The sequence below is a fragment of the Chroicocephalus ridibundus genome, unplaced genomic scaffold (assembly GCF_963924245.1).
Source record: "Chroicocephalus ridibundus unplaced genomic scaffold, bChrRid1.1 SCAFFOLD_26, whole genome shotgun sequence".
Classification (NCBI taxonomy): Eukaryota; Metazoa; Chordata; class Aves; order Charadriiformes; family Laridae; genus Chroicocephalus; species Chroicocephalus ridibundus.
Genome location: NW_026961775.1, coordinates 2,008,150 through 2,032,146, shown reverse-complemented (window position 1 = coordinate 2,032,146; position 23,997 = coordinate 2,008,150). Strand labels below are relative to the sequence as shown.

Here is a 23,997-nt window from a genome sequence, read left to right as displayed (position 1 = left end):
ACTAGACTGAAGGTGCAGTCCACTATTAGTGTATCCAAATCGTAATAGTTTAATACACATTAAACGCGATTGGACTGATAGTGCTGAATTGGGCATCACTCAGAATTTAAACCTAGCCGCACCTAGCCTCCCACCTCGGTGAGGAGTGTTAGAACGCAAGGGGGTTTATCTTCTGCCAAAACCGCTTGGCCCCGTTTCACGCGACGGAGATGCTGGGGCGCTGCTGCTGTGAGAGGGGCTGAAGGATTCCACCTGGCAGCAGCAGAGCGTGGGGTGAGGGACCTGGGGCTTCCCAGGGCATTTCCCTGGCTGCCCCACAGGCAGCGCTCGATGGGGCTGGGGCTGGGCCGCAGGGATGGGGAGAGGCTGCCATGGAGATGAGCCTGCAGCAATGGCTCCCTGCTCATCCCATGCTCATCCCATGCTCCCCGCCTGCCTGCCCCGGGGACAAGAGGAGTGTGTGAAAGTCTTCCTCCAGGCATCTTCTTCCCTTGCCCTGGGTCCTACACCCTTGGGGTGGCTTCCAGGTGTACCTTGTGTGGAGGAGTGGATGGATTTTCACTTAATGCCCACTGGTAGCTCTAATTTTGCTATTGCTTTGGTCCAGCCGCATCCAGTCAGTTCCTGGCCATGTTAGCCTCCTACCTGGAGAGTCATATCCCATTTCTAGAATTGCCATTCAGATATTTACCTCTTTCTTAAGGTTGTTGAGAGGTTGAACTATATTGCTGTTTCATGGTGTAAGATCTGAGGTTGGATTTAGATGGTTGTCCTATCCCCAGCCAGCACGGAGCAAAGACTCCACGTCTCCAGCACTGGGAGATCTTTGCATTGCGAGCATGGGGAGGTTGTGTCTCTTCTCAGTCAAAGAAGGGTTCTGCTATGAAGGTCCTTATTCTGAAGGAAGGCCAGGGTCTGTTCAGAACAGGCTCATTCGTGGGGCTGCTGACAGAGTTTTTCCAAGACCACAAGGTCTTGTGCTGTGCTGTTTTGGCTGGAGGATCAATTAAGAGGGGCACCCTGCTGCACGAAAGGCGTGCTGATTGTGGTTTGCACGCTTTGAACAAAGAGGAATTGCCTTGGTGAAGGGTCTTCAGGGGAACAGAAATCCTCAGACCAGCTCAGCCTTTTAAGCTCCCCGCACCCCTCCCCATGACAGCTCCTGGGCAGGGGGAGCAGCAGTTGGGGAATGGGGATGACAGCAAGAGGGGGCTCTGGAAGGCACTTGGAGCAGGATGGGGTGAAGCAGAGGTCTTGCTGGTCCCTGCAGTGCACTGGGGTGTCAGGCAGTGGTCACTATCGGGCAGATTTAACAGTTGTTCTTCTCTGCTTCCCTCCAAAGGTTGATCAGATCTGGATTAAATGAAAGAACACAGCAGAATCTGGCTCCCTGAAAGAGGAAAAGCCCAGGTGGAATAAATGTCGCACTTCTTGAGCAGGCTGGTCCGCAGGCAAGGTCTCTGGCCTCATGATGCTCTCACAGAGACGGGCTAAAAGTTAAAAGTGATTTGGGAATGAGGGGATGTTCCCTGCATTTATGGATATTTCCTTTAAAGCCAAAAGGGGGTAACCAATGTGTATGGTTGGGATGTCGCTGCAGTCTTGGCTGGCCGTCATAAGGAGGGTGGGAGATGCTGGCCTCTGCTCAGGCATAACAGCAGCTTTTTGGGTCCTGCCTGGATCTCCGTTAGGTTGGGAGGGGAGCAGAGGGCAGAGGGAGTGAGGGTAGGGATGTAGAGAACAGCACTGAGGGTTTGAGTAGGCCCTCCTTGAAGTCTCTGAGAGCTTTGCACGTGAGGATGGATGTTTAGCCTGTTCCCAGGAATTTTTGATTTTGATCGTTCTGATTTGACAGCTTCCAAGGAGGTTGCTACTCTCTCTTTTGTTTATGTATGCTTTTATCCAGGAGAATTTTTTCTGATTTTTGCATAAAGGGCCTGACTCGGGGATCTCCTCAGGTTGTGCCATTTTCCTCCCTTCCTGTAGTTGGTGGCAGTCTCTGGGCTCTCCTAGTTCCAGACAATCCCTAGGGATGGCACCCAGGAAATCTTTCCAGGGTCTGGTTTTCAGTCCACAACAAACAACATCACAGTGGCAAAGTAGGAACTCCCTGAGCCGCAGAGACGTCCTCTTCTTTTCTCCAGTAAATCCCTGTAAATACGTGTCCAGGTACTTCCTCCTCCTGCCTTGCTGTTCTTCTGTGTGTGTAGTGACAGGATTAAGGATCGCTTGTGTCGCACGGGGACTTTGGCGTGAACAAGCAGCAGTTTGTACCTGTAACCATGTAGAGAAGCCAGGCGTGCCCGAAGGAGTCAGGGGGAGGATTCACAGAAGCACCAAATCACAGAACAGCTGCGCTGGGAAGGAACCAAACCCCTCGCGTCAGCTCGGGCAGGCTGCCTAGGTCACGTCCCATCAGGTTTTGAATACCTCCAAGTGCTACCTGAAATGAAAGCCCTCGAAACCAAAAGTAGTTCAGAGAGGAGATATTGCTTTATTCGCTGTCGGGTGCTAGGGGGAAAAACCCACAAACCTAGCACCCCTTACCGGGGATATTCACCCATTATTTATACACAAAATATTCTCATTATTCCGCCTACCTAATACATAACTCCACCTAGGCTTACATATTCATTAGGATGACTGAATAGTCTTTTTGTACACACATACCAAATTTTGCTACGTCAGCAAAACACTTCTGCGCAAGCATGAGTGTCTCGGTGGTCGTTTGGGTAAGGAGACCCTTCCTCACGTTATCCTTTTAAGGCATTGAGTCATCTCAGGACAGTAAAAGTTTGCTGTAAGTTTGCCAACTTCTTGAAGATAATAAGGATGTTCTTTGAAGTAGCTGTAACTCTATCCTAATTGGTACAGGCGTACATACTTGATGTACAGAAGAACCTTGAGGTGATTAACTACTTCTTGTGATCACACCCTTGGTGATGAGCTACTTCTGGCTGTCTCCTCATTATCGCTATCTGTAACATCAGCTCAGTGAATAACTGTTTTTTTGTACACAGTAAGAAGGTCAGTAATTAGCTACTTTCTCACACAATAAGAAGGTTAGTAAGAAACGATCATTTTAGAAACAAAGCAGAGGCCTGTCTTTGGTAACACAAGGACTGAGAATCCACAACTCCTCTGGGCAGCTAGCGTAGCTCACAGGAAAGAAAGTATTTTCTTATGTTTGCAAAGTCCCGAAGTGCAAAGTCCAGCACCTGGGGAGGTGTGACCCCCTGCACCAGCACATCCTGGGGGCAGGCCATTCGGAAAGCAGCATTAGATGGCTCCTGCGAGGCTGCAGGCTGGGATGGGGGAAGAGGGGGCTGTGTCTCAGCTGGGGACTGCTCCTGGCACAGGGCTGCACCACAGAGCGCAGCCCCTCCAGGCTCTCTGCCACCGCGGGGGGGGTCAATGCAGAGGAGCACATCCCTCCTCCTGCACCGCCTCTGCCACCCCCGTGTGTGTCACATCTGTCCCCGACGGCAGCAGCGGGAGCAGGGAAGGGGACAGGCAAGTGCCCTCCCTTGCGTGAGGGCTCCGATGGCCGGGGGAGCTCTGGCGGGGACACGGGATGGGAAAGAGGGGCTCCAGGTGAGTACAACCCCCCCCAGCACACACAGCTGGGGAGATACAGACCCTCACCCCCCCCAGGCACAGGGGCTGTGACCCACGGTTCCGCTCCAGGGGCCGGCGCGGAGCCCCTCACTCATTCCACACCCGCCCAGTGTCTGGTTTTGGGGACACAGACCCGCCCTGCTGCAGTGGCTGGAGATTAAAGACTCCCATTTGCCCCCGCAGCTGCGCTGGGAGCCCACTGGCTCCGGTAGCTGACACCACAGCTCAGGGACACTCCACCCTTGGTCTGCCACCAGCAGCTGGCACCAAATTCCACTCACACACACAGGGGTGTCACCAGCAGCCGGCACTTGGTCCTTGCAGCACAGAATCACAGAATCATACAATGTGTTGGGTTGGAAGGGACCTCTAAAGGCCATCTAGTCCAACCCCCTGCAGTCAGCAGGGACATGTTCAACTAGATCAAGTTGCTCAGAGCCTCATCAAGCCTGGCCTTGGATGTCTCCAGGGATGGGGCATCTACCACCTCTCTGGGCAACCTGGGCCGGTGTCTCACCACCCTCACTGTAAAGAACTTCTTCCTAATGTCTAATCTAATCTAAACCCACCCTGCTCTAGTTTAAAACTGTATGTCTTTTAACAATTAACTCCTCTACGTTTCACGCAGGTGAAATACAAACTTAGATGGTTTCCTAAGTCCTTGTTCCTTAACGCAGTTAGTCCTGAAAAGCCCTACACCAAACTTCATCATAGTTTGGAAAAGGTCAGGACCTTTCCTCCAGGGGACGAGGCAGAAGCTTTGTTCTGAGCCTTGCTCTGACCGTCCTTGTCTTCACAAAGCCAGACAAGCCAACATTACTACCAGACGCAACCAAATGGTATATCCAACCCTTCTTTTTCTTCATAGTTCACGTTAGATCGTCATAGAAATGTAACCCCGTACCTTCTTATGACATTAAAAAAAAAAATTCCATGTGTTTACATGCAGTAGTCAAATTAAAAGCCTCCAAGGCTAGGAGGAGATATGGATTTGTAATTAAAAATAAAAGACTGACAATTTGAAATGAAGTAATGTTTGTGATACTCAGGAATCGAACAAGCTAAAAACATACCTGAAAATATTTTAATTATATTTTAAAATGTTCTTTCATGGCAGTAGCTTCAGTAAATTGCACTACATCAGTCCCTGCATACCATTCAAATTGCGTTCCATTTCTAGAATAATGGTTCACTAGCAAATGACAGAATACAGTTTGTTCCTAATAATTTAAAAAAAACCAACAACAACAAACAAACTGTAAAACATTTATAACTACTACTAAAAAAATAACACTTCAGCCTAGATTAGAATTGCTAGCTTTAAGGAATGAAATATATTTTGTGGTGTAATATTTTTACTATGTTTTCTTGCTAATTTATACATCTCAGCAACAAGCGTGAGGTATCCTGGTGGTTGGTATAAAAGAGGATTCCAGTCTAACAATGCACGGGACTGCGGAGGTTGTCATTTACACTGCAGTAAAAGTAAATGGCAGAGTAATAAGGAATATTAGAGTTCTTACAAAAGAGTTCAAGAAATAAAAAGGAAAGAGAGAGGCTGTTATTTCCTTCTTCTGTAAGAAAGGCTACAAACACTAGATGTGCCTAACAGAAACGTCTAGTGTCATTTCTTCACTAAACAACTCGGGAAGTCAAGGTTCGAGCGGTTCAGGCTCTGGCAGATATCCCTTTCTTCCCAAATACTTAGCAGCGTTGGGGATTTTTTTAATGTACCCCTTGAGGTGAGTTGAACATATCTGGGCTTAAATATATATTAAAAAAAAATAAAATAATGAGCAACGCTTGGGGCAGAGTCCTACCACCACGAGCAGTTCTGTGAGGGGTCTGCAGAGAGGGGGCAGGAGCCGATTCCTTGTGGGCCCTGGGACCCTGCACCCACCCTGTGAGCATGGGGCCGGGGGTCCATCCCCAGCCCAGCGCTGCTGCCCGCAGGTGGTCCCTGGGCTGCCTCGTGCTCCACGGTGGCTGCAAGACCAGGCTGCTCCTTCCCTCACCACCAAGGGAAACTTCACCCGGGCATTCCTGCCTCCAGCCAGTTCAACCCCTGCCGCGGCTGGACCTTCTCACCCTCTGTACCCCAAATTAAAGGAGCTTCTTTACTTGCCAAAGGGTTATGGATCCCAAGCTTGAAGACGCTTAGAAATAACAGTTCCAATCCCGGCTGTATCTAAATCCCTTCCAGCAACTAGTAAAGGTCCTTAGTGTATGGCATTCTTATAGGTGTCCCTGCAGTGCTGCCTCCAGCTCTGGGGCCACCAACAGCAGAAGGACATGGAGCTGTTGGAGCAGGACCAGAGGAGGCCACGGAGATTCTGGGAGGGCTGGAGCCCCTCTGCTGCGAGGACAGGCTGAGAGAGCTGGGGGGGTTCAGCCTGGAGAAGGCTCCGGGGAGACCTTCCAGCCCCTTCCAGTCCCTAAAGGGGCTCCAGGAAAGCTGGGGAAGGACTCTGGATCAGAGAGGGGCACCATGGGACTTGGGGGAAGGGTTTTACACTGAAAGAGGGGAGACTGAGATGAGATCTCAGGAAGAAATTCATTCTGAGGGCGGTGAGCCCCTGGCCCAGGTTGCCTGGAGAAGCTGTGGCTGCCCCATCCCTGGAGGGGTTCAAGGCCAGGTTGGACGGGGCTTGGAGCAACCCAGTCGGGTGGGAGGTGTCCCTGCCCAGGGCAGGGGGTGGCACTGGGTGATCTTTAAGGTCCCTTCCAACCCAAACCATTCTGTGATTTTGTGATACTGACCCGCCTACCTGTCTCTAGAATTGCGTTGTGGGTGGAATCCTCGTTAGCATACTCACAGTAAAAGCTGCACTGCTCATTAAAAAAAAACCAAAACTGTTAAAACCTTTATTGGTAAAATGGGATGAATATATTTCTCTACATCACAGGGCTGTTGTGATGTTAAATGAACTGAGGAATACTGAGATATGAGGTATGCAACTATACAAATAAGAGATAAATAATACATGAATAAAAAGTGGTCTGCTCAGGAGTACCACACCATAGTCAGAAGAACGACCTATGGAGAACCACCATGTAAGATGCCACACAGAACGCAGGCTTGAGAGATGATATTTAAAAGCCCCAAAGCCACACAATTCCGTGTCCTTGAGACTCCATTTAAAGCTAGAAGAACACAAAAAATCTTCATGAAATACTTTAATAACAAAGTTACAAATCCCCTTTTACTCAACTGCTCTCAAAGTACAGGGAGAAAAAAAATCCACTGGTAATGGAGTGAAAAATCAGTACTTACTACAGTCAGTAAATGCCCGGAGTCACGTCAGTACAAAGCCTGTACGAGATTACCATCAGCTTCTTTTTAATCTCCTGATAAGTGTGCCAAAAAATAACTCTTACATGGCCAGCTTCCCCCTGACGCCTTTCTGCTGCGGTAGGTACAAAATCAACAGTTACAGCCGTCGGCAACAAACCCAGCAACCCAGAACCCAACACACCCAGGCAACAACGCAACTAAAAATACTTGGCACACCTTACCTGGAACCGTCATGCAAAATTAAAACGCTGCCCCAAAACCCAGCTTTCAGAGAAAGGGGCTTCACGTCTCAGTAATTCGGTTAAAAATCTCGTACCAAAGGAGGTTGCTCATAGAGAAATCAAATTTCTCTCCAAAGCGTTATTTTAATAAAGCTTGAAGTAACACCGCTTTAATCCACTTAATTTTAATAATACAAAAAAAAAAAAAAGGGCAGATAATTTGCAAGATTGATGATTTTGGGTGCAGCCGGAGCCGGGAGCGTTTTACAGCCCCGTCTCCCCCCCCCGCACACCTCCCGGCGGTGCCTCAGACCGCCATGAAACCTCACGTTTTAAAACAAAAAAAAATAAAAATAAAGATGTTACCAGCGTGAGCGGCTGCGGGCGGGGAAATGGAGGGCGCAAAGGCCCCTCGGGCCCGCGGGGTCCGGACCCGCCCGGGCCGGGGCGGGCAGGCCCGGCCCCCCTCGGCCCCGCCTCCGCGGCCCGGCACTGCCGCGAGCCCTCCCCAAGATGTCGGCGTTTGCAGCCAGCCGGGTGAGCGGCCCGAGGGAGGGGGGGAACGGGGAACGCTGGAGGGTGAAGAGCCGGGGGGGGAGCCGGGCAGGCGCTGCCAGCCCCCATCGGCCCCGCGGGCTCCCAGTCCGCCATCGGCCTCGCGGGCACCCTGCCTCCCCTCACGGCCTCCGAGGCGGACTCGGCTGCGCCGCCGGTGGCATGCTTTGATACGCCGTCCGTGAAAGCTGTTTGCTGAAGTACTAACCCTCCCCCTAGGAATTAAGAGCGTTCCTGCCGTAAGAAGTTGTGGGTGACCTCCCCGCCCCGGGCAGCAGGGCGGCTCACGGCTCGGGCAGCCCCCGCTGCGCGCCCGCCCGCCCCCGGCTCCCCGCCCGGCTCCTGAACTGGGGGAAGGGTGAAGGGCGCTGGGACGGGGCGGCTGGGCAGCCGTCCCTCCTTCCCCCAGACAGCCGCGTCCGTCTCTCCTTCCCCGGGGCAGCCGTTTGCTCCCCTCAGACAGCCATGTCCCTCCTTTCCCCGGGCAGCCGTTTGCTCCCCTCAGACAGCCGTGTCCGTCCCTCCTTCCCTCAGACAGCCGTGTCCCTTCTTCCTTCCTTCAGGCAGCCATGTCCCTCCTTCCTTCCTTCAGGCAGCCGTGTCTCTCCCTCCGTCCCCCGGGTAGCCGTGTCCCTCCTTCCCTCTGGCAGATGCGTCCATCCTTCCCTCAGACAGCCATGTCCCTCCTTTCCCCGGGCAGCAGCTGTGTCCATCCTTCTCTCAAGCAGCCATTTTCTTCCCTCGGGCAGACATGTCCTTCCCTCAGGCAACCGTGTCCCTCCATCCCTCAGACAGCCATGTCCCTCCTTCCTTCAGACAGCCGTGTCCTTCCCTTGGGCAACCGTGTCCATCCTTCCCTCAGACAGCCATGTCCCTCCTTCCTTCTTTCAACATGGTCTCCCAAAGCATCCTCACAGGGAAGCTTAGAAAGTGTGGGTTAGGTGACTGGACACTGGGGTGGATTGAAAACTGGTTGAAAGACAGAGCTCAGAGGGTTGTGATTAGGGGCGCAGAGTCCAGTCGGAGGTCAGTGACGAGTGGTGTTCCCCAGGGGTCAGTTCAATACATTCATCAATGACCTGGATGAAGGGACAGACTCAGCAAGTTTGCCAATGACACAAAGCTGGGAGGGGTGGCTGACACACCGGAAGGCTGTGCCGCCATCCAGAGAGACCTGGACAGGCTGGAGAGTTGGGCAGAGAGGAACCTTATGAAATTCAACCAGGGCAAGTGTAGGGTGCTGCACCTGGGGAGGAATAACCCCATGCACCAGGACAGGTTGGGGGCTGACCTGCTGGAGAGCAGCTTGGTGGAAAGAGACCTGGGAGTCCTGGTGGACAACAGGATGACCATGAGCCAGCAATGGGACCTTGTGGCCAAAAAGACCAATGGCATCCTGGGGTGCATCAAGAAGAGTGTGGCCAGCAGGTGGAGGGAGGTCATCCTCCCCCTCTACTCTGCCTTGGTGAGGCCGCACCTGGAGTACTGTGTCCAGTTCTGGGCTCCCCAGTTCAAGAAGGACAGGGAACTGCTGGAGAGGGTGCAGCAAAGGGCTACCAAGATGCTGAGGGGACTGGAACACCTCTCTTATGAAGAAAGGCTGAGGGATTTGGGTCTCTTCAGTCTGGAAAAAAGACGGCTGAGGGGGGATCTTATCAACGCTTATAAATACTGAAAGGGTGGGTGTGAGGAGGATGGGGCCAGGCTCTTTTCAGTGGTGCCCAGGGACAGGCACAAACTTAAGCATAGGAAGTTCCACCTAAACATGAGGAGGAACTTCTTTACTTTGAGGGTGGCAGAGCCCTGGCACAGGCTGCCCAGGGAGGTGGTGGAGTGTCTGTCTCTGGAGACATTCCAAACCCGCCTGGACGCATTCCTGTGCGACCTGCTCTAAGGTGACCCTACTCTAGCATGGGGGTTGGACTAGATGATCTCCAGAGGGCCCTTCCAGCCCCTACAATTCTGTGATTCTGTGATTCCCTCAGACAGCCGTGTCCCTCCTTCCCTCACGCAGCTGTGTCCTTCCCTTGGGAAACTGTGTCCATCCTTCCCCCGGGCAACCATGTCCATCCTTCCCTTGGGCAGTTGCGTCCTTCCCTTGGGCAGCCGTGTCCATCCTTCCCTCAGGCAGCCATGTCCTTCCCTTGGGCAGCAGCTGTGTCCTTCAACGCGGCCAAGCGCTGGGTCCTGCACTTGGGTCACACCGACCCCATGATTGCCTCAGGCCGGGGGCAGAGTGGCTGGAGAGCTGCCCGGCAGAAAAGGACCTGGGGGTGTTGGTCGACAGCTGGCTGAGTATGAGCCAGCAGCGTGGCCAGGTGGCCAAGGCGGCCAGCAGCATCCTGGCCTGTGTCAGCAATAGTGTGGCCAGCAGGACTGGGGCAGTGATGGTCCCCTTGTACTAGGCACTGGTGAGGCCCCACCTCGAGGGCTGTGTCCAGTTTTGGCCCCTCACGACTAGAGAGACATTGAGGTGCTGGAGCGTGTCCAGAGAAGGGCAACAGAGCTGGTGAGGGATCTGGAGCACAAGTCTGGTGAGGAGTGGCTGAGGGAGCTGGGGGTGTTCAGCCTGGAGAAAAGGAGGCTGAGGGGAGACCTTCTCGCTCTCTACAGCTCCCTGAAAGGAGGGGGTAGCCAGGGGGGTCAGTCTCTTCTCCCAAGGAACAGGCCATGGGACAAGAGGAAACAGCCTCAAGTTGCACCAGGGGAGGTTTAGGATGGATATTGGGGAAAATTTCTCCACTGAAAGGATTATCAAGCATTGGAACAGGCTGCCCAGGGCAGTGGTGGAGTCGCCATCCCTGGAGGGATTTAAAAGCCGGGCAGACATGGTGGTGAGGGACATGGGTTAGTGGTGGTTTTGGCAGTGTTGGATTAATGGTTGGACTCAATGATCTTAAAGGGCCCTTCGAACGGAGACAATGCTATGATTCTAAGATTCCTTCCCTCGGGCAGCCTTGCCATGTCCCCCGGTGGGACGCAGATGCTTCCCAAAGCGTCACAGTGATGCTGGAGGTCAGAGAAGGCAGCTCCACCTGACGGCAGCCGGTCCCTCACAGACCAGGGGTGATGCTTTGGGCATCAGTGGTTGGAGTTCAGCCCCCACCAACCATCGCGCCGCGGCCGCATTTCCAAGGGTGGCAGAGCTGGTGTAATGCGCGAGGAGTTGGCTTTGAGCATGGCCCCCGGCGACATTGGCCACTGGGGACTTGTCGCTGAATCCACCCAACGACAGGGAGGTTGGCAGAGCGGGCAGGTCGTTGCCCAAATCCCTACATGTTGTGAACTGTGGTCCTTTGTCACCCCTTTGTGCCACCTCCAGGTATGAACCCCCCTCTCCAATCCGTATTTCTATTTGTTGGGGGCAGTGTTGGGTGTTGGGTGTTTTCAGAGTAACCGTCAGTGTTGCCCACCACTCAGGTACGAAAACCATGATCGACTTGGGTTTTCTAGCATGAATTTGGCAGCTTCTTTCTTGTAGGGTGTCACCTTTAGCATTATATTGAATTTAGGACTTTTGCTAGTTTAGACAAAACTTTTTGGTGACAAAGTTATATGGGACTGGGTCATCCTTAATTAAAAAAAAAAAGTCATTACAATTACCTGGCTTTTCCTCAACCTTATCTTCTTGTCTGTTTCCAGGTAAAATAAGGTATGAAAAGTTGGGAGGACTGAGGTCTCTCTAGGTGTTTGTGGGTATTGTTTGATTGGTTTGTTTTTTTCTATGTAGTGGTGGTAACAGTTAGGTAAGAAAGCTGAGGCAAGAAGGTAAAACTGAGGTGAGAAAGCAACGTACCGTTTTGTAATGGCTGTGGCTTGGGAAAACTCCAGATAAGTAATACATTGCCTACTGGAAAATACAATCCTGAACCATTAATACACTCACTCATCTCTTCAGTATTCAGAGCTTCTACGCCTAGCAGTGGTCTTCCTGCATTTCTTCACCTTTTAGCTTTATAGATGTTTTCGGTATTTTCTGAAAATACTTCTTTTTCGCTGTGTTGATACTTGTCATTGCCCGTGTTCTTCATGCTTCGTTCTGCAGTTGTGCTGCAGCCGGGCTAGTGGCTTTAGGAGACTTGAGCTGCAAAGATCTTACACCTCATCTTCTCTTTCTCTTTAGCAGATGCTCCGAACCATTGCAGGCCACGGATGGAGAGCACGTTCTAGTAAACCTGCTCAAAACGTACACATAAGCAAACCTGGAGCTGGCTTTAGCTTTGGTAAGTACTGCAGTTTTTACAAGAAGTACAATGCTTAAGGACAAATTGCAGTGTTAGGAAAAAACCAAAACAACTGTATTGCCGTTTGGTATGAATTTACAATGAAGGTGTTTATTCTGAATAGATTTCTATTCTTTTTTTTAAAAGTGTTCGCAAACCAAAATTATGTTTTTCTCCAGGTATGCGTGTGATATTTATGAGATTTTCTTCCTTTTTAAACTAACATCTGTCTTGAGCTTTTTTCATTGCCAAATTTGCCTTAGCTTTGCATAATTATCTCATGCTGGCTTTTAAAACGTTAAAATAACTGTATGTAGCCTTAGTTGAACTTGATTGTAAAGAATTCATCCTCATCTTGGTGTATTATGTATGTAAAAGTGAATTTAGTGGGTCAGCAGGTAGATGTTTGGAACTGGGTAGCCAGAACTGTCAAAGAAGGAACATTTATCTGCCTCCGTCTCCTTCATTCAATTAGCACAGCCAGCTTCTCATTTCTGTTGGTACTGCATTTTATGGTACATGGTACGTCCTTCTGCATTTTCAGTATTTTGTGAATAATTGCGTCAGAAGTAATTAAGTGCACTGTACATGTTCGTTAGAGATGAGTGGAGGTTTTCTCCAGATGAAGGAGGAAGCTGAGCTTCTCTGGTTTCTGGAGAGGCCCAGGACAGTGGGTCCTCACAGTTTGAATTGTCCTGGAAGGACCTGAGACTTGTGGTTTTTTTTCTTTTCTCACAGTCTGACAACTGGCAGAGAGTACAGAATTTGTGACTTTATTTTTTACTTTTCTTTTTTTAATAGAACTTACTGATGAACAGAAAGAGTTCCAAGCTACTGCTCGTAAATTTGCTTTGGAGGAAATTATTCCTGTTGCTGCACAGTATGACAAAACTGGAGAGGTAAATTTACCATAGAATAGAGGAAAAATAGATTTTTATCTTAACCTGTGTAAAATTTAAAACATCAACTGCGATGAATCAGGCAGTGACATTCCCTCTCTATTTCAGTATCCTCTTCCGCTCATAAAACGGGCCTGGGAACTCGGTCTTATAAATTCACACATACCAGAAAGCTGTGGTAAGTAAACATTCTTTTTAATCTGTAAAATGAAACAAAGAAAAGGCCTTGGAGGATTTTTATATGTGTAATTATGCGTTCTGTATAAAATGAAGAGTTGCATGCTTGAGCACTGTAAATTTAATCAGTAGGCGGGTTGACACATACAAATGTTATTAGGGGTGGATGTAATCCGGCAACAAATTAGACAGATCACGATTTAGTAACTTACAACCAGTTTTTCTACCACAATTACAACTGACTGATGTTCCTCTGGTGCACCGCCTCAGCTGCGGAGGCAGAGAAATTGGAAAGTCGTATTTTGATCTAGTCTCTGACGCAGGCTGCAGCAATTTAAGAGTTTTTTCCAGAAGGACAGTTTTCCAGTTTCGGTGACATGAGGTACAGCTGTGCTTTGGCAGTGCTTGGGTATGTGACTGACCAGGGTAAAAAATGTTAAAATTTTTAGATTTTCTTTATTGCATCTGTATTGTGTGAAAAAGAATTTGTGGAAATGTCCATAGCAGACCCTATTTTTTTTTTTGAAGACTCATCAGAGTGTATAACTTGTATCAAAAATGTAATTAATGAGGCTAAGGCACAAAGAGACGAAAGGAGCAATTGTGATGATGACATTTACTCCATCACAAATTCTAGGGAAACTCACGGCTGAAATAGCTGGATTATTGCAATGTGTAATCGCTCTGTTATTAAATTAAAACTTAAAAGTGACAAATTGGACACCATTTACAGGCTCTCCCGAGGGAGAGCTGGGAAAATACCAATGAGCCTGATACGCCGTGTAAATAACGAACACATAAGGTGAAGTACAGCTAGAGTGGACATACACAAACGAAGGGTTTTTGTAAAAGGAAGTCATGGCACAAAAAATAATTAGGGTTCTCTGAAGTAGCTAATAAGTGTGTGAACAGGAGCTGCCTGCTTGGTATAAAAATGCTGGAACTTCCAAAATGAATTTGAAAAACCATCAGGTTTCACAGCAGAAAAATCAGCGGCATGGTCTTGTTGGTGCTTGTGCTATTTGGAATATCTAGAAATAATCTGGAAAAGGACATCAATAGTGAGGCCACAGAGTTTACTGATGATCCTAAATTATTCAGTATAGGAAAGGTGAGGCTGGTGCAAAGAGCTGTAGAGAAGGTTGTGAAACCAGGTGACTGTTAAAACGGCAGATGGAAATTCAAAATAGGAAAAATGATGCACACAAGGAAGGAAAGAAGCAATCCAAACTTCCTAAATAAAACAGTGTCTTCTGAACAAGTTACTACCTCTAAAAAAAAAAAACCAAAAAAGAAAGAAGATATTTTTGGGGTTATAATATATAGTTTGTTGAAGATGTCAGCATGATGCCCAGAAGTGGTCAAAACCGTAACTGTAAGGTCAGAAATTAAGGAGGGAATGACAAAAAAAAAGCAGAAGCCATAATTCTGCTGCTGCTTGAATCCAGACTGCTCTTGCCTCTTTAATGTGTTGATCCTTCCACCCCAAAAGGGTGTTGTGGGAGTGGAGAAGGTTCCTAAACGGATGACAAAGATGATAAAAGACAGAGAACAGCTTCTGTGTGAGAAACACCTGAAATGCCAGTGTCATGGAGTGCGTGAAGAGGGATCCATGGCTCGTTGTCCCCTTCACACAACCAGAAGGCAACAAACGAAGGCAGCAGGCTCAGGATAAACGAAAGGAGATGGTTTTACGCTCAGTGCAGGGTTAATTTGGGAAACTCATTACCCCTGGATGATACCGATGCTAAAATTGTACACAGGTTCAAAAAGAGACCGGGCAAATTCACAGAAGTGTCTATCAGGGGTTAGCTGACAAAGACACTGAAGATCCTTTTGGCTGAGGAAGTCACCTGAAGGCTGGGGAAAATATTTTGAGGGAGTATTGCTGTAGTGTTACTGTATTTTTATGCACTTCCCAAAGTGTTGGCTTGTGTCAGAAACAGACCACTGGGTTGGTTTTCTGACCAATACAGATGCTTTGGGTTTTTATTTCTAAGCGCTGTGGTAGCCCCTGTGGCCCTTTCTCTGCTTCATAAGAACTCTTAAAAAAATTCTCAGATGTAAAGTAGTCAAAAGATTCCAGTGGTACATTCTTGCCGTTCAGTGCAACATGGCTCACAGCAAGAAGGCAAGCAGCCTGGCACGGCGAGCTGTCCTTCCAAAGTCACCTGTTAACTAATCTGACGAAACTTCATTTAGAAAGCTTGGATGGGAAGGCCTAATCGAACACCGTGCTCAATTAAATGGACGTGGGGGAATGCGTTTTTGATAAGTAAATTTTGTAAATCACTGATACCATAATGGTATCAGTGGGTTGGGGTGGGTTGAGAATGGTTTGGGTCGGAAGGGACCTTAAAGACCATCTAGTGCCACCCCCTGCCCTGGGCAGGGACACCTCCCACCAGACCAGGTTGCTCCAAGCCCCGTCCAACCTGGCCTTGAACCCCTCCAGGGATGGGGCAGCCACAGCTTCTCTGGGCAGCCTGAGCCAGGGGCCCAAGTTCCACTTTTAACTAATTTTAGTCAAATATTTCAACTGTAGGTGGCCTTGGCCTCGGCAGTTTTGAAGCCTGCCTTATTACGGAAGAGTTAGCCTATGGATGTACGGGCGTCCAAACGGCCATCGAGGCGAACTCCCTCGGGGTGAGTTCTGTCTTTTCTTACCTCCTCTAAACTAGAAGCAGTGCCCTTTGAAAAGGTGAATTAATGGTCCATTTTCTTGCAGCAAATGCCAGTAATCATTGCGGGAAATGAGCAGCAGCAGAAGAAATACTTAGGAAGAATGACAGAGGAGCCAATGATGTGTGTAAGTATAGCTTAGGAACACTGTGGAATGTTCCTAAATCATATTAATCAGGTTGGTTGGTTTGTTTGTTTAAAATACTGATACCTACTCACAACTTAGCCTGTTTTAGTTTGTAAATTAACAGTGGTATTTACTGAAAGACAAGGAATATTGAACTAGATATATTCAATAAGCAAATGGAAGATGTTACCTGGAAAACTATCCTAAGTCACTTACTGAAAATTAATACCTTTCATTTCCCTTTCAAGAGAAGGTGTAGGAGTTTAAGAAAAATGCAAGGCTTATGTGAGCACACACTCAACTCAGATGGGCGTTAAACTGCAGTTACGAACCTTAAATATTACCTAAGCAGTACTTGTTACACGGGAAGGAGTAAAGATTCACGTGCAATGGGTTAAAATCTGAACAACTAAGCCTCATAAAATGGAGCGCACAGTAACCGTAGAATGTTACCCTGTGCTCTTATTTTCAGATTTTAGAGATCCTTAGCTTTTCTATCAGAGTTTGCGAAGCATGAGGAAGTGATGACTTGTTAAAAAGTACAGAATGGTCCTGTATATCATTAAAGTAAAAGACAATTTTAAGTATTATTATGGATTTATAAGGAAAATTAACCTTAGCGTGTTTGGATTCTTGCTCAGACAGCTGTTGGGGTTGTTTGCTGTCATATTTTGGTGTTCTCCGTGCAGTTAATTTAAAACCTTTGCAGGTCAGTTTGGTGCATGTAATTCTGCAATAATTTGTGGTTGCTTAAAATGAAAATTTTTATTCCTCCAGATTTTGTGTTTTGTTTTCTTTTAGGCTTACTGTGTAACAGAGCCCGGAGCAGGCTCTGATGTGGCTGGGATAAAAACAAAGGCTGAGAAGAAAGGAGATGAATACGTTATTAATGGCCAGAAGATGTGGATCACAAATGGTGGGAAAGCAAACTGGTGTGTTGACTTTTGACTCACCTTCCACTTTCTGTTATTCTGTTCTATACTGACATGTGTCATTCCCCCCCCACAACCCAAGGTAGATGCTGGTGTTTCTTTAAAGATCTGCTATAAATCCGAACGCTCATTATGTTTCATCGCACTGCGCTTTAATCAGTGACCACTTTGTCAGGACAAGGTATGAGAAAGCAGTCCCAAGTGCTGTGCAGTGCCTAAAAAGGAAACTGAGCGATGACAAGACTCCCTTCAAAAATGCCTCTCAAATTTTGCTGCTATCAAACAAAATCAATTCCGCTTTCTCTTCAGGGAAGGGCAGCAGTAGTATGAGTTAACTCGCAAAGTGCTCGAGAGGCTCATGTTACCAGCGACCTTGCTTTGTGAGTGTGCTGACCCAGACCAGTTGCTTCTGATTCTACTGGAAACATCTCTCACTTTTAGTGAAGATAGGCAACACCACAGTCCGGGAGTTTGTCTTTCATTTTCTTAAGGAAAGATATTTTCCAAGTGTCAAAGAATCCAGATTTTGCTGTGGTGCCTATGGATCGTGCTTTACAATATCGACCTCTTTCATCATGTCTCACATAAGATCGTGCTCATCCCCAACACATAAATTCTTTCGAATTCAAGAGGAAAAACTTTATACATTTATGGATAAAGCTGAATTTTCTCGTTATTTATTTCCTGGTTTAAGGCAGAACCATCAAAGAGAATCTACCAGCTATCTTTTCATCTTACTGAACACCATAAATGTGATTTACCACTGTTTAACTTCTAACAGAAAAAAACTTACTTAAAGCTTATACTGAGAAGAATAAAATTATGATGTTTGAAATCAAGAGGATAACATAACATTCTGTAAGCAATACTGTATTTCCTAAATAACAATTTTCACGTCTGTGCTGTGAATGCATTTCTTTTGTACTATTTGTGAAGCTGATCGTATTATTAAGACTTGGATTACATGGAAAAGGTGCAGAACCTTTGCACGTTGATCTGAAGTAATTTTTTTAAATCTTGACTTTTGTGGTAAGAGGTGCACTGCCACTTCCTCTCCCTCACTCCCTTTCGCTTTATTTTTGGAAGGTCCAAGAAAGAAGGGTTGTTAACTTACTGATAGATGTATTATATGGTACAAACGCACATAAAAATATTTAACATACGAGCTAAAAAAGTATCTGCTTGTTAATTGTGAGGATAAACTGACTCCCTTCTTCTTTGTTTTCCACTAGGTATTTTTTGCTAGCTCGTACCGATCCAGACCCAAAAGCTCCTGCAAGCAAAGCCTTTACTGGATTCATTGTGGAAGCAAATACCCCTGGAATCCAAATTGGAAGAAAGGTGAGCAGCGATCTCTGATTTGACAAGCCAGGAATTACTATTCACTTCCAAATCCGTAATGCATCAAATTGCCATCAAAGAAAAAAGCCTGTTAAGCCACCGAATGTTTTCATGTGCTCAATGATCTTTCCATTTCCACAGCACACAGAAACTATTCATGAGACGTACTTAGTAATTACATTAGTTCAGATAAGGAATTACTCAGAGTGGTCTCAAGTAAGATGACTTTGCAGAGCTGCAAAAGAATCTTTGCCACCCACTTAATTGACAAGTGCCAATTAAAATGAAGTAGCAAGCCTTGAAAGTGTAAGCAGCAAGGTGGACAACTAACCGTAAACATGGCGTGCTTTAATGTTAGCTTCTCCTGCTCAGGGAACGGGCCTCTGAGACACTGGGCGAGTTCTTGTTTGAGGGGGGAAAGAAAGGAAAGAAAGGAAAGAAAGGAAAGAAAGGAAAGAAAGGAAGAAAGGAAGAAAGGAAGGAAGGAAGGAAGGAAGGAAGGAAGGAAGGAAGGAAGGAAGGAAGGAAGAAAGAAAGAAAGAAAGAAAGAAAGAAAGAAAGAAAGAAAGAAAGAAAGAAAGAAAGAAAGAAAGAAAGAAAGAAAGAAAGAAAGAAAGAAAGAAAGGAAGGAAGGAAGGAAGGAAGGAAGAAAAGAAGGAGAAAGAAAGAAGAAAGTACTATTTTTGGTAGCAGGGAAAATTGGACATTGAACATTAGGAAAGGAGTCTGAAATCTTGAACATCTCATTTATTTATTTGTGTGTTTGTAGTACAGCTGCATTTTACTACTGCCTGCGTTTTAGGTTCTTTACTTTTTCCTCTCTCATCTCAAAAGGATATAATTGAACTAGAAAAACACGAACGAGTGATTACAGCTACAGAATTAATTTCACAAACGAAGAAAGTAAACTGCCCAGCTTTGAGAAATAAAGGGCATGCGGATCAGTAAATGCAGAACTAGTATTTGGTGTGTATGTGGTGATTTTTAGATAAAAATGTAGTGTTTGACGGGGGCGGGGAGGGGGGAGCTTTCTTTATGCTTTGAGGAAACTAAGGAATGAAAACGTGTTGTACCTTGGAAGAATGTAATTTAGTTGCCCGTCTGTAAACTTCCCTTTTCAGGAAATGAACATGGGTCAGCGCTGCTCTGATACAAGGGGTATTGTCTTTGAAGACGTAAGAGTGCCAAAAGAAAACGTGTTAATAGCTGAAGGAGCTGGCTTCAAGATCGCAATGGGAGCTTTTGATAAGACCAGACCACCTGTAAGTATCAGAAATAAGTTACTTCATAAATATGATAGGAATTTCTGATTTTCACTCTGTACTGTGTTTAATTCAGGTAGCAGCTGGTGCTGTTGGGTTGGCAAAAAGAGCGCTCGATGAAGCTACTAAATATGCTTTGGAGAGAAAAACCTTTGGGAAACCAATTGTTGAAGTAAGTTAAATATATGAAAATGAATATATCGAAAAGCTCTGTTTTCATACCAGATGCACTACTAGTGAATTTTCAAGGTCATTCCTTGATATTTAGTATGTGTGATTTATTATCTCTGCCATTGCTTGTTTTCAAGTGCATAGGTCAGTGCTATCTAAGTAAATGTAGCTTTGCAGTAACTCCTGGGATTCTTCAATAATTTATTAATGACAATAGTAAAATCACAAAGCAAACTCTGCCCCAAACCCTGAAACTCGTGGACTGTCAGGCCATACTTAAGTTCTTCAACGCTAATGCACAGGGAAGTTCAGGGAAGGAAAAAACCTCCTTGAGGTACGTGAAACAAGACTCAACGGTATTAAGACTAATAGAACACATCGCTGGTCACGCTGCTTACCAGGCCGAAAGAAATACCAATAAACATCAAACTAAATACAGATCTCATAAAAAGTAAAGCACAACTTCATAATTCAGTACTTGATCTCTGTGACTACATGAATTTTAGAATTAAAAGTCTAATTCAACATACAGTTATGAGAGCCTGATCCAAATTCGGTACAACTCCTCAAGTCGAATCTCCCCAGCGTGTTAAATTTGCAAACTAAGAAATTGAGAAGACTGTATTCTTCTCGGATGCCGTGGAATTTTCAGCGGGCGGTGTTAACCCAGTGCATTCCATCACCCGCAGCACCAAGCAGTGTCTTTCATGCTTGCTGAAATGGCCATGAAGGTGGAGCTGGCTCGCATGGCTTACCAGCGAGCTGCCTGGGAGGTGGACGCTGGTCGCAGGAACACCTACTACGCCTCCATTGCAAAGGCCTTCGCTGGAGACGTCGCCAACCAAGTGGCTACAGACGCAGTGCAGATTTTTGGAGGGAACGGATTTAATACCGAATATCCTGTAGAAAAACTAATGAGAGATGCTAAAATCTACCAGGTAAGTAAACAAGAGAACGTCATCTTTATAGTAATGCATCCATGTTATATAAAACAAACTAATGGCTGCTTACTTGCAATCATGATATACGTATATAAAAAAAGTTTCATGGATGAGAGCAATAATCCATTTAAAGAAAGGGCGTTCAAGTCAGGCAAATTCTTTCATGCAAAACTCTTTGCGTTAGATCAATAACTTGACCCACACAAAATAAATAAAGTTTGTGGTGTGGGTTTGTTTTTCTGATGTGGTAACTCTCGGACTCGAGAATTCTTGCACTCGATTCAAATTCTTGCACTCTTTGTTCCAAAGCTTTTGGACCCTTAGGAAACAACACTGCAGAGAACACTGATGAAAACAGCAATGCGTGCTGGGGGGTTCTGTAAGTGCAGGTGGTTTATGTACGTTCTCGTCATCGCTTCTTGCTGTGCTTTAACACTTCTGTCTGAAACTCTGGTGTCATAAGCCAGGCAGATTACTTCAGTGAAGATATCACCAGCGCTGTGTGTCATGGATTAATTATCTTGCACGTATTAGCAGAGGTGTGACACAGCCCGGAGCGCTGCGCCTTTTTTTTTAAAAAAAAAAACAAACAAACAACAAAACTCAACAGCAAAATGTGCTCATATTTACTGATGTTTAGCCCGTAGTCACCCATAATCCCCAAATCTTTTTCTGCAGTTTTATTACCAGGAAATTACTCGATGTCGTAATTCTGCTCTTAGCAAATACTAAGCTACAGTGCTTTATTCAGCAAACGCGATTTAATTATGTTCAGGAAACCCGGTAATTTTGTATCTTTTCACCTCTTTCTGACATTACTAGTGACCGGATAAAACATATAAAAATAGACGATATCAAGAAATGCATGTGGCCTGTGCTCTGTAATGTTGGTTGTAACCGCTGCCATCCGTGAGATTCTGGGTGGTTGAAGTTTCTCTTACAGCTGACTTTAAAATGAAAAGTATTCTCACTGGCCACGAATTTTTCTGTTCTAGGATAGAAAACTGCTGTTTTGGAATCAAAAGGTTCTTAGCCCTAATTGCGCTCCTGCAAGTGAGGAAATGAATGAGCAACTGAACTTTGTTATGATCGGGCTTTTTTTCCTGGGGGGTTCCATATGTTTCTAGAGAAAGAGGGTGGGAGGGTTAGAAGTTTTATTTGAAAGCTGAAACTCATTTTACAGGATCCCAGTTACTTAGAGTTTCCATTACACTGATCTGTCATGAATGCCTGGCTAGATAGACTTTTTTGGTTTTGATTGTTCAAATTAATCAGATTTAGTATTACTTTTTTTTTTGGTGTTTTTCTGCTCCCCTTCATTCCCAAAAGAATACAGGAAAGGCTTTTGTCTTTACAATTATTTCATCCGTGTCTCTTGATTGCGCATCACTATATTTCTGCCCAGTTCCAGACGGTAAATGCTTTTGGCCGTATGTTTCCTGTAAAGAAACTTTGTTTTCCACCTGTTCTTTTCTGCCGTATATTTGGTATTTCTCAGGGTGACACAGTTGTGCTGCGGCGCTTACTGGTAACACTCTTACACGTCCAGGCTGTGCTCTGGGCGTCTGTCTGGCCGCAGATCCAGGCTGCTGGGACAGGCCCTCGTGACTTAACTTCTCCAATTCAGAAAACTTCCCGTCTTTAATTGGCAGGGATTCTTGCAGCTACTCCCATCGCCTTACGAACCAAGCCCCTTTGTAAAGCCTAAATTAGGTATTTTCTTCCCCGGATAAGACATTTTCCCCATTGTTCTTCACCCACTGTGTCCGTTAATTTCCTGAGAGCCTTCCTGAGCTTTGATGGGAGCGTGTGAGAGCATGACTGTCTCTCCATGTCTCCTCTGGGATTAGCCCACTGTCATTACTCAAGCCATGCTGGATTTTTTTTCGGTTTTCTCTGTCTTTCTGCACACACTAATCGACATCGGATTAGTGCTACAAAGGCTTACAAGCGTAGGAAGACCCATTAAAATATTTTCTTAAAAAATGATCAGCTATCGTTACTTTAATTCCACTTTGCAGATTTATGAGGGAACTGCTCAGATCCAAAGGATGATCATTGCTCGTGAACACGTTGGCAAATACAAGGCTTAAAGATGTGTTTCAAGCACGGCTGGCGCCGCTGTAGTCCTGTGTTCTCATGGAAGAAGACTTTTGTGCAGTCCAATTAGAAAGGCCTGGAAAAACGCCTTTTCCTTCGAAATCTTTCTGTTGCGTATGCAATTAAGCAGCACTTCTGTACTCCCCGCCCCTTCCCTCACTTCGTGCCTCCTGACTAGCAAACTTGGTGTTTTCTAAACGTTTCTGAATTCCAAAGTGATTGGTGGTCGTCTTTCCCCACTCACTCTCTTTCACTCAGATCTTTGGCTTTTGGTGGGAGAAGAGGTAAACACCTTCCCTGGAAAATTTATACGATCAAAAAAGTGCACAAAATTCAGATTTTTTTTTAATTTCTCTTTTTTTGGTCTGTGAAGGAATTGGATTTTAGGTGTTTCTGTATTGTTTATAATGATACAGTTTTGCTCCCCCTCCTTTAGCCCTGGAGTTTGGGCAGATTTCAAATTAATAAATCTCAGGGAAATCTAAAAAAGCGGTTCTGCTTCCTCGGGAATGCCATGCTGCAGCACACGGTCTCTACGTCACCACTTGCTAAAATAAATATGCTTACAGTGGGGGTTTGTGGCCTTTAGCAACTTGCGTCTTTTAAAAAAATTGGAAGTGACTATATACTGACTTATGGACCTTTCAGAAACGTACAGTCTCATAAATTACAACACAGATTGGTGTTATTTTTCTCAAACAGTGGTGTTATTACTACTTGCAGATTATCTGTATTTTTACCTGCGTCCAGAAACTAGTTTTTGTTTTCAAAACATACAGTATAATAGGGCTGCTTTTCTGTGACTCAGCCATCTCAGTCCTCTGAATCCGGCAGACAGAAATTGTCCTTTAACGCATTTATCTCTGTGCCTCCAAGAAGGCCGTAGCGTTTATGAAGAAAACATCTGTTTGCTTGTGCCTTAAGCAAGATTTCTTCTTCGTGGATGAACGTTAAGGACAGCTCTTGAGAAATTCAGGTACGTGTTTTTATCAACGTAGGAAAAAAGAAGTATGATCGTTCAATTTTAAGTGTGTTTTCATTTTAACTGGTCCCATGTGGGAGAACCTGTAGGAAACTGCCTTATGTTCAGTTATAACGGCACTGTTCTAAGCTCGGGTATTACCCCAGATACAATAAGCGGCAAGAAATGAGAACCTCGCAACGCAGTGCTTTTCCACTGTAAAATTAGATGATCAAAATGTTGTTTCCAACAGGCATCACTGCATTCTAATAAAAAAAAAAAACCACAACTACTTTTAAGCAGAGAGGTGCGGTTGCTTTTATTCGCTTTGCTTGCCCCATCGTTTAAATTGTATTTCAGGCGAGTTGTGCAGTGTCCGAGGCGCGTTCCGGCCCTGCTGCTCTCCGCCACAGCCCTCCCAGCTCAGCGCCCCGAAGCCCTGCGCTGCCGCCCTCTCTCCTCAAGGATTTAGATGCTGCCCAGTAAGAGAAT

The 23,997-nt window shown here is 46.1% G+C and overlaps 2 protein-coding genes and 1 long non-coding RNA gene across 5 annotated transcripts in view; 2 read left to right on the top strand and 1 right to left on the bottom strand.

Moving 5' to 3' along the window:
* The window catches only part of LOC134509673 (deleted in malignant brain tumors 1 protein-like), a gene marked incomplete at its 5' end in the record, with an annotated part of 326,916 nt that overhangs the window by 194,156 nt on the left and 108,763 nt on the right, over positions 1-23,997 (top strand). The gene's annotated exons all lie outside the window — the stretch shown is intronic.
* Positions 6,470-7,259, bottom strand: LOC134509754 (uncharacterized). Its single transcript, XR_010069409.1, has 2 exons — positions 6,893-7,259; positions 6,470-6,762 (listed from the first exon to the last, which is right to left on the bottom strand). It is a non-coding gene; the product is annotated as an uncharacterized LOC134509754 (long non-coding RNA).
* On the top strand, positions 7,589-23,804 carry LOC134509693 (medium-chain specific acyl-CoA dehydrogenase, mitochondrial-like). 3 transcript variants are annotated; one of them, XM_063322291.1, is made up of 12 exons: positions 7,589-7,671; positions 11,813-11,912; positions 12,714-12,811; positions 12,920-12,989; positions 15,534-15,634; positions 15,717-15,797; positions 16,599-16,729; positions 17,962-18,070; positions 19,192-19,332; positions 19,409-19,504; positions 20,193-20,441; positions 22,466-23,804. In XM_063322291.1, exons 1-12 carry the CDS (start codon positions 7,648-7,650, stop codon positions 22,535-22,537), a joined length of 1,272 nt encoding a protein of 423 aa, XP_063178361.1. In that variant the 5' UTR covers positions 7,589-7,647; the 3' UTR covers positions 22,538-23,804. The 3 variants fall into 3 exon arrangements, with proteins under 3 accessions (XP_063178361.1, XP_063178363.1, XP_063178362.1); XM_063322293.1 differs by lacking the exon at positions 22,466-23,804 and adding an exon at positions 20,754-20,783; XM_063322292.1 differs by having other exon boundaries at positions 7,622-7,671; positions 11,816-11,912.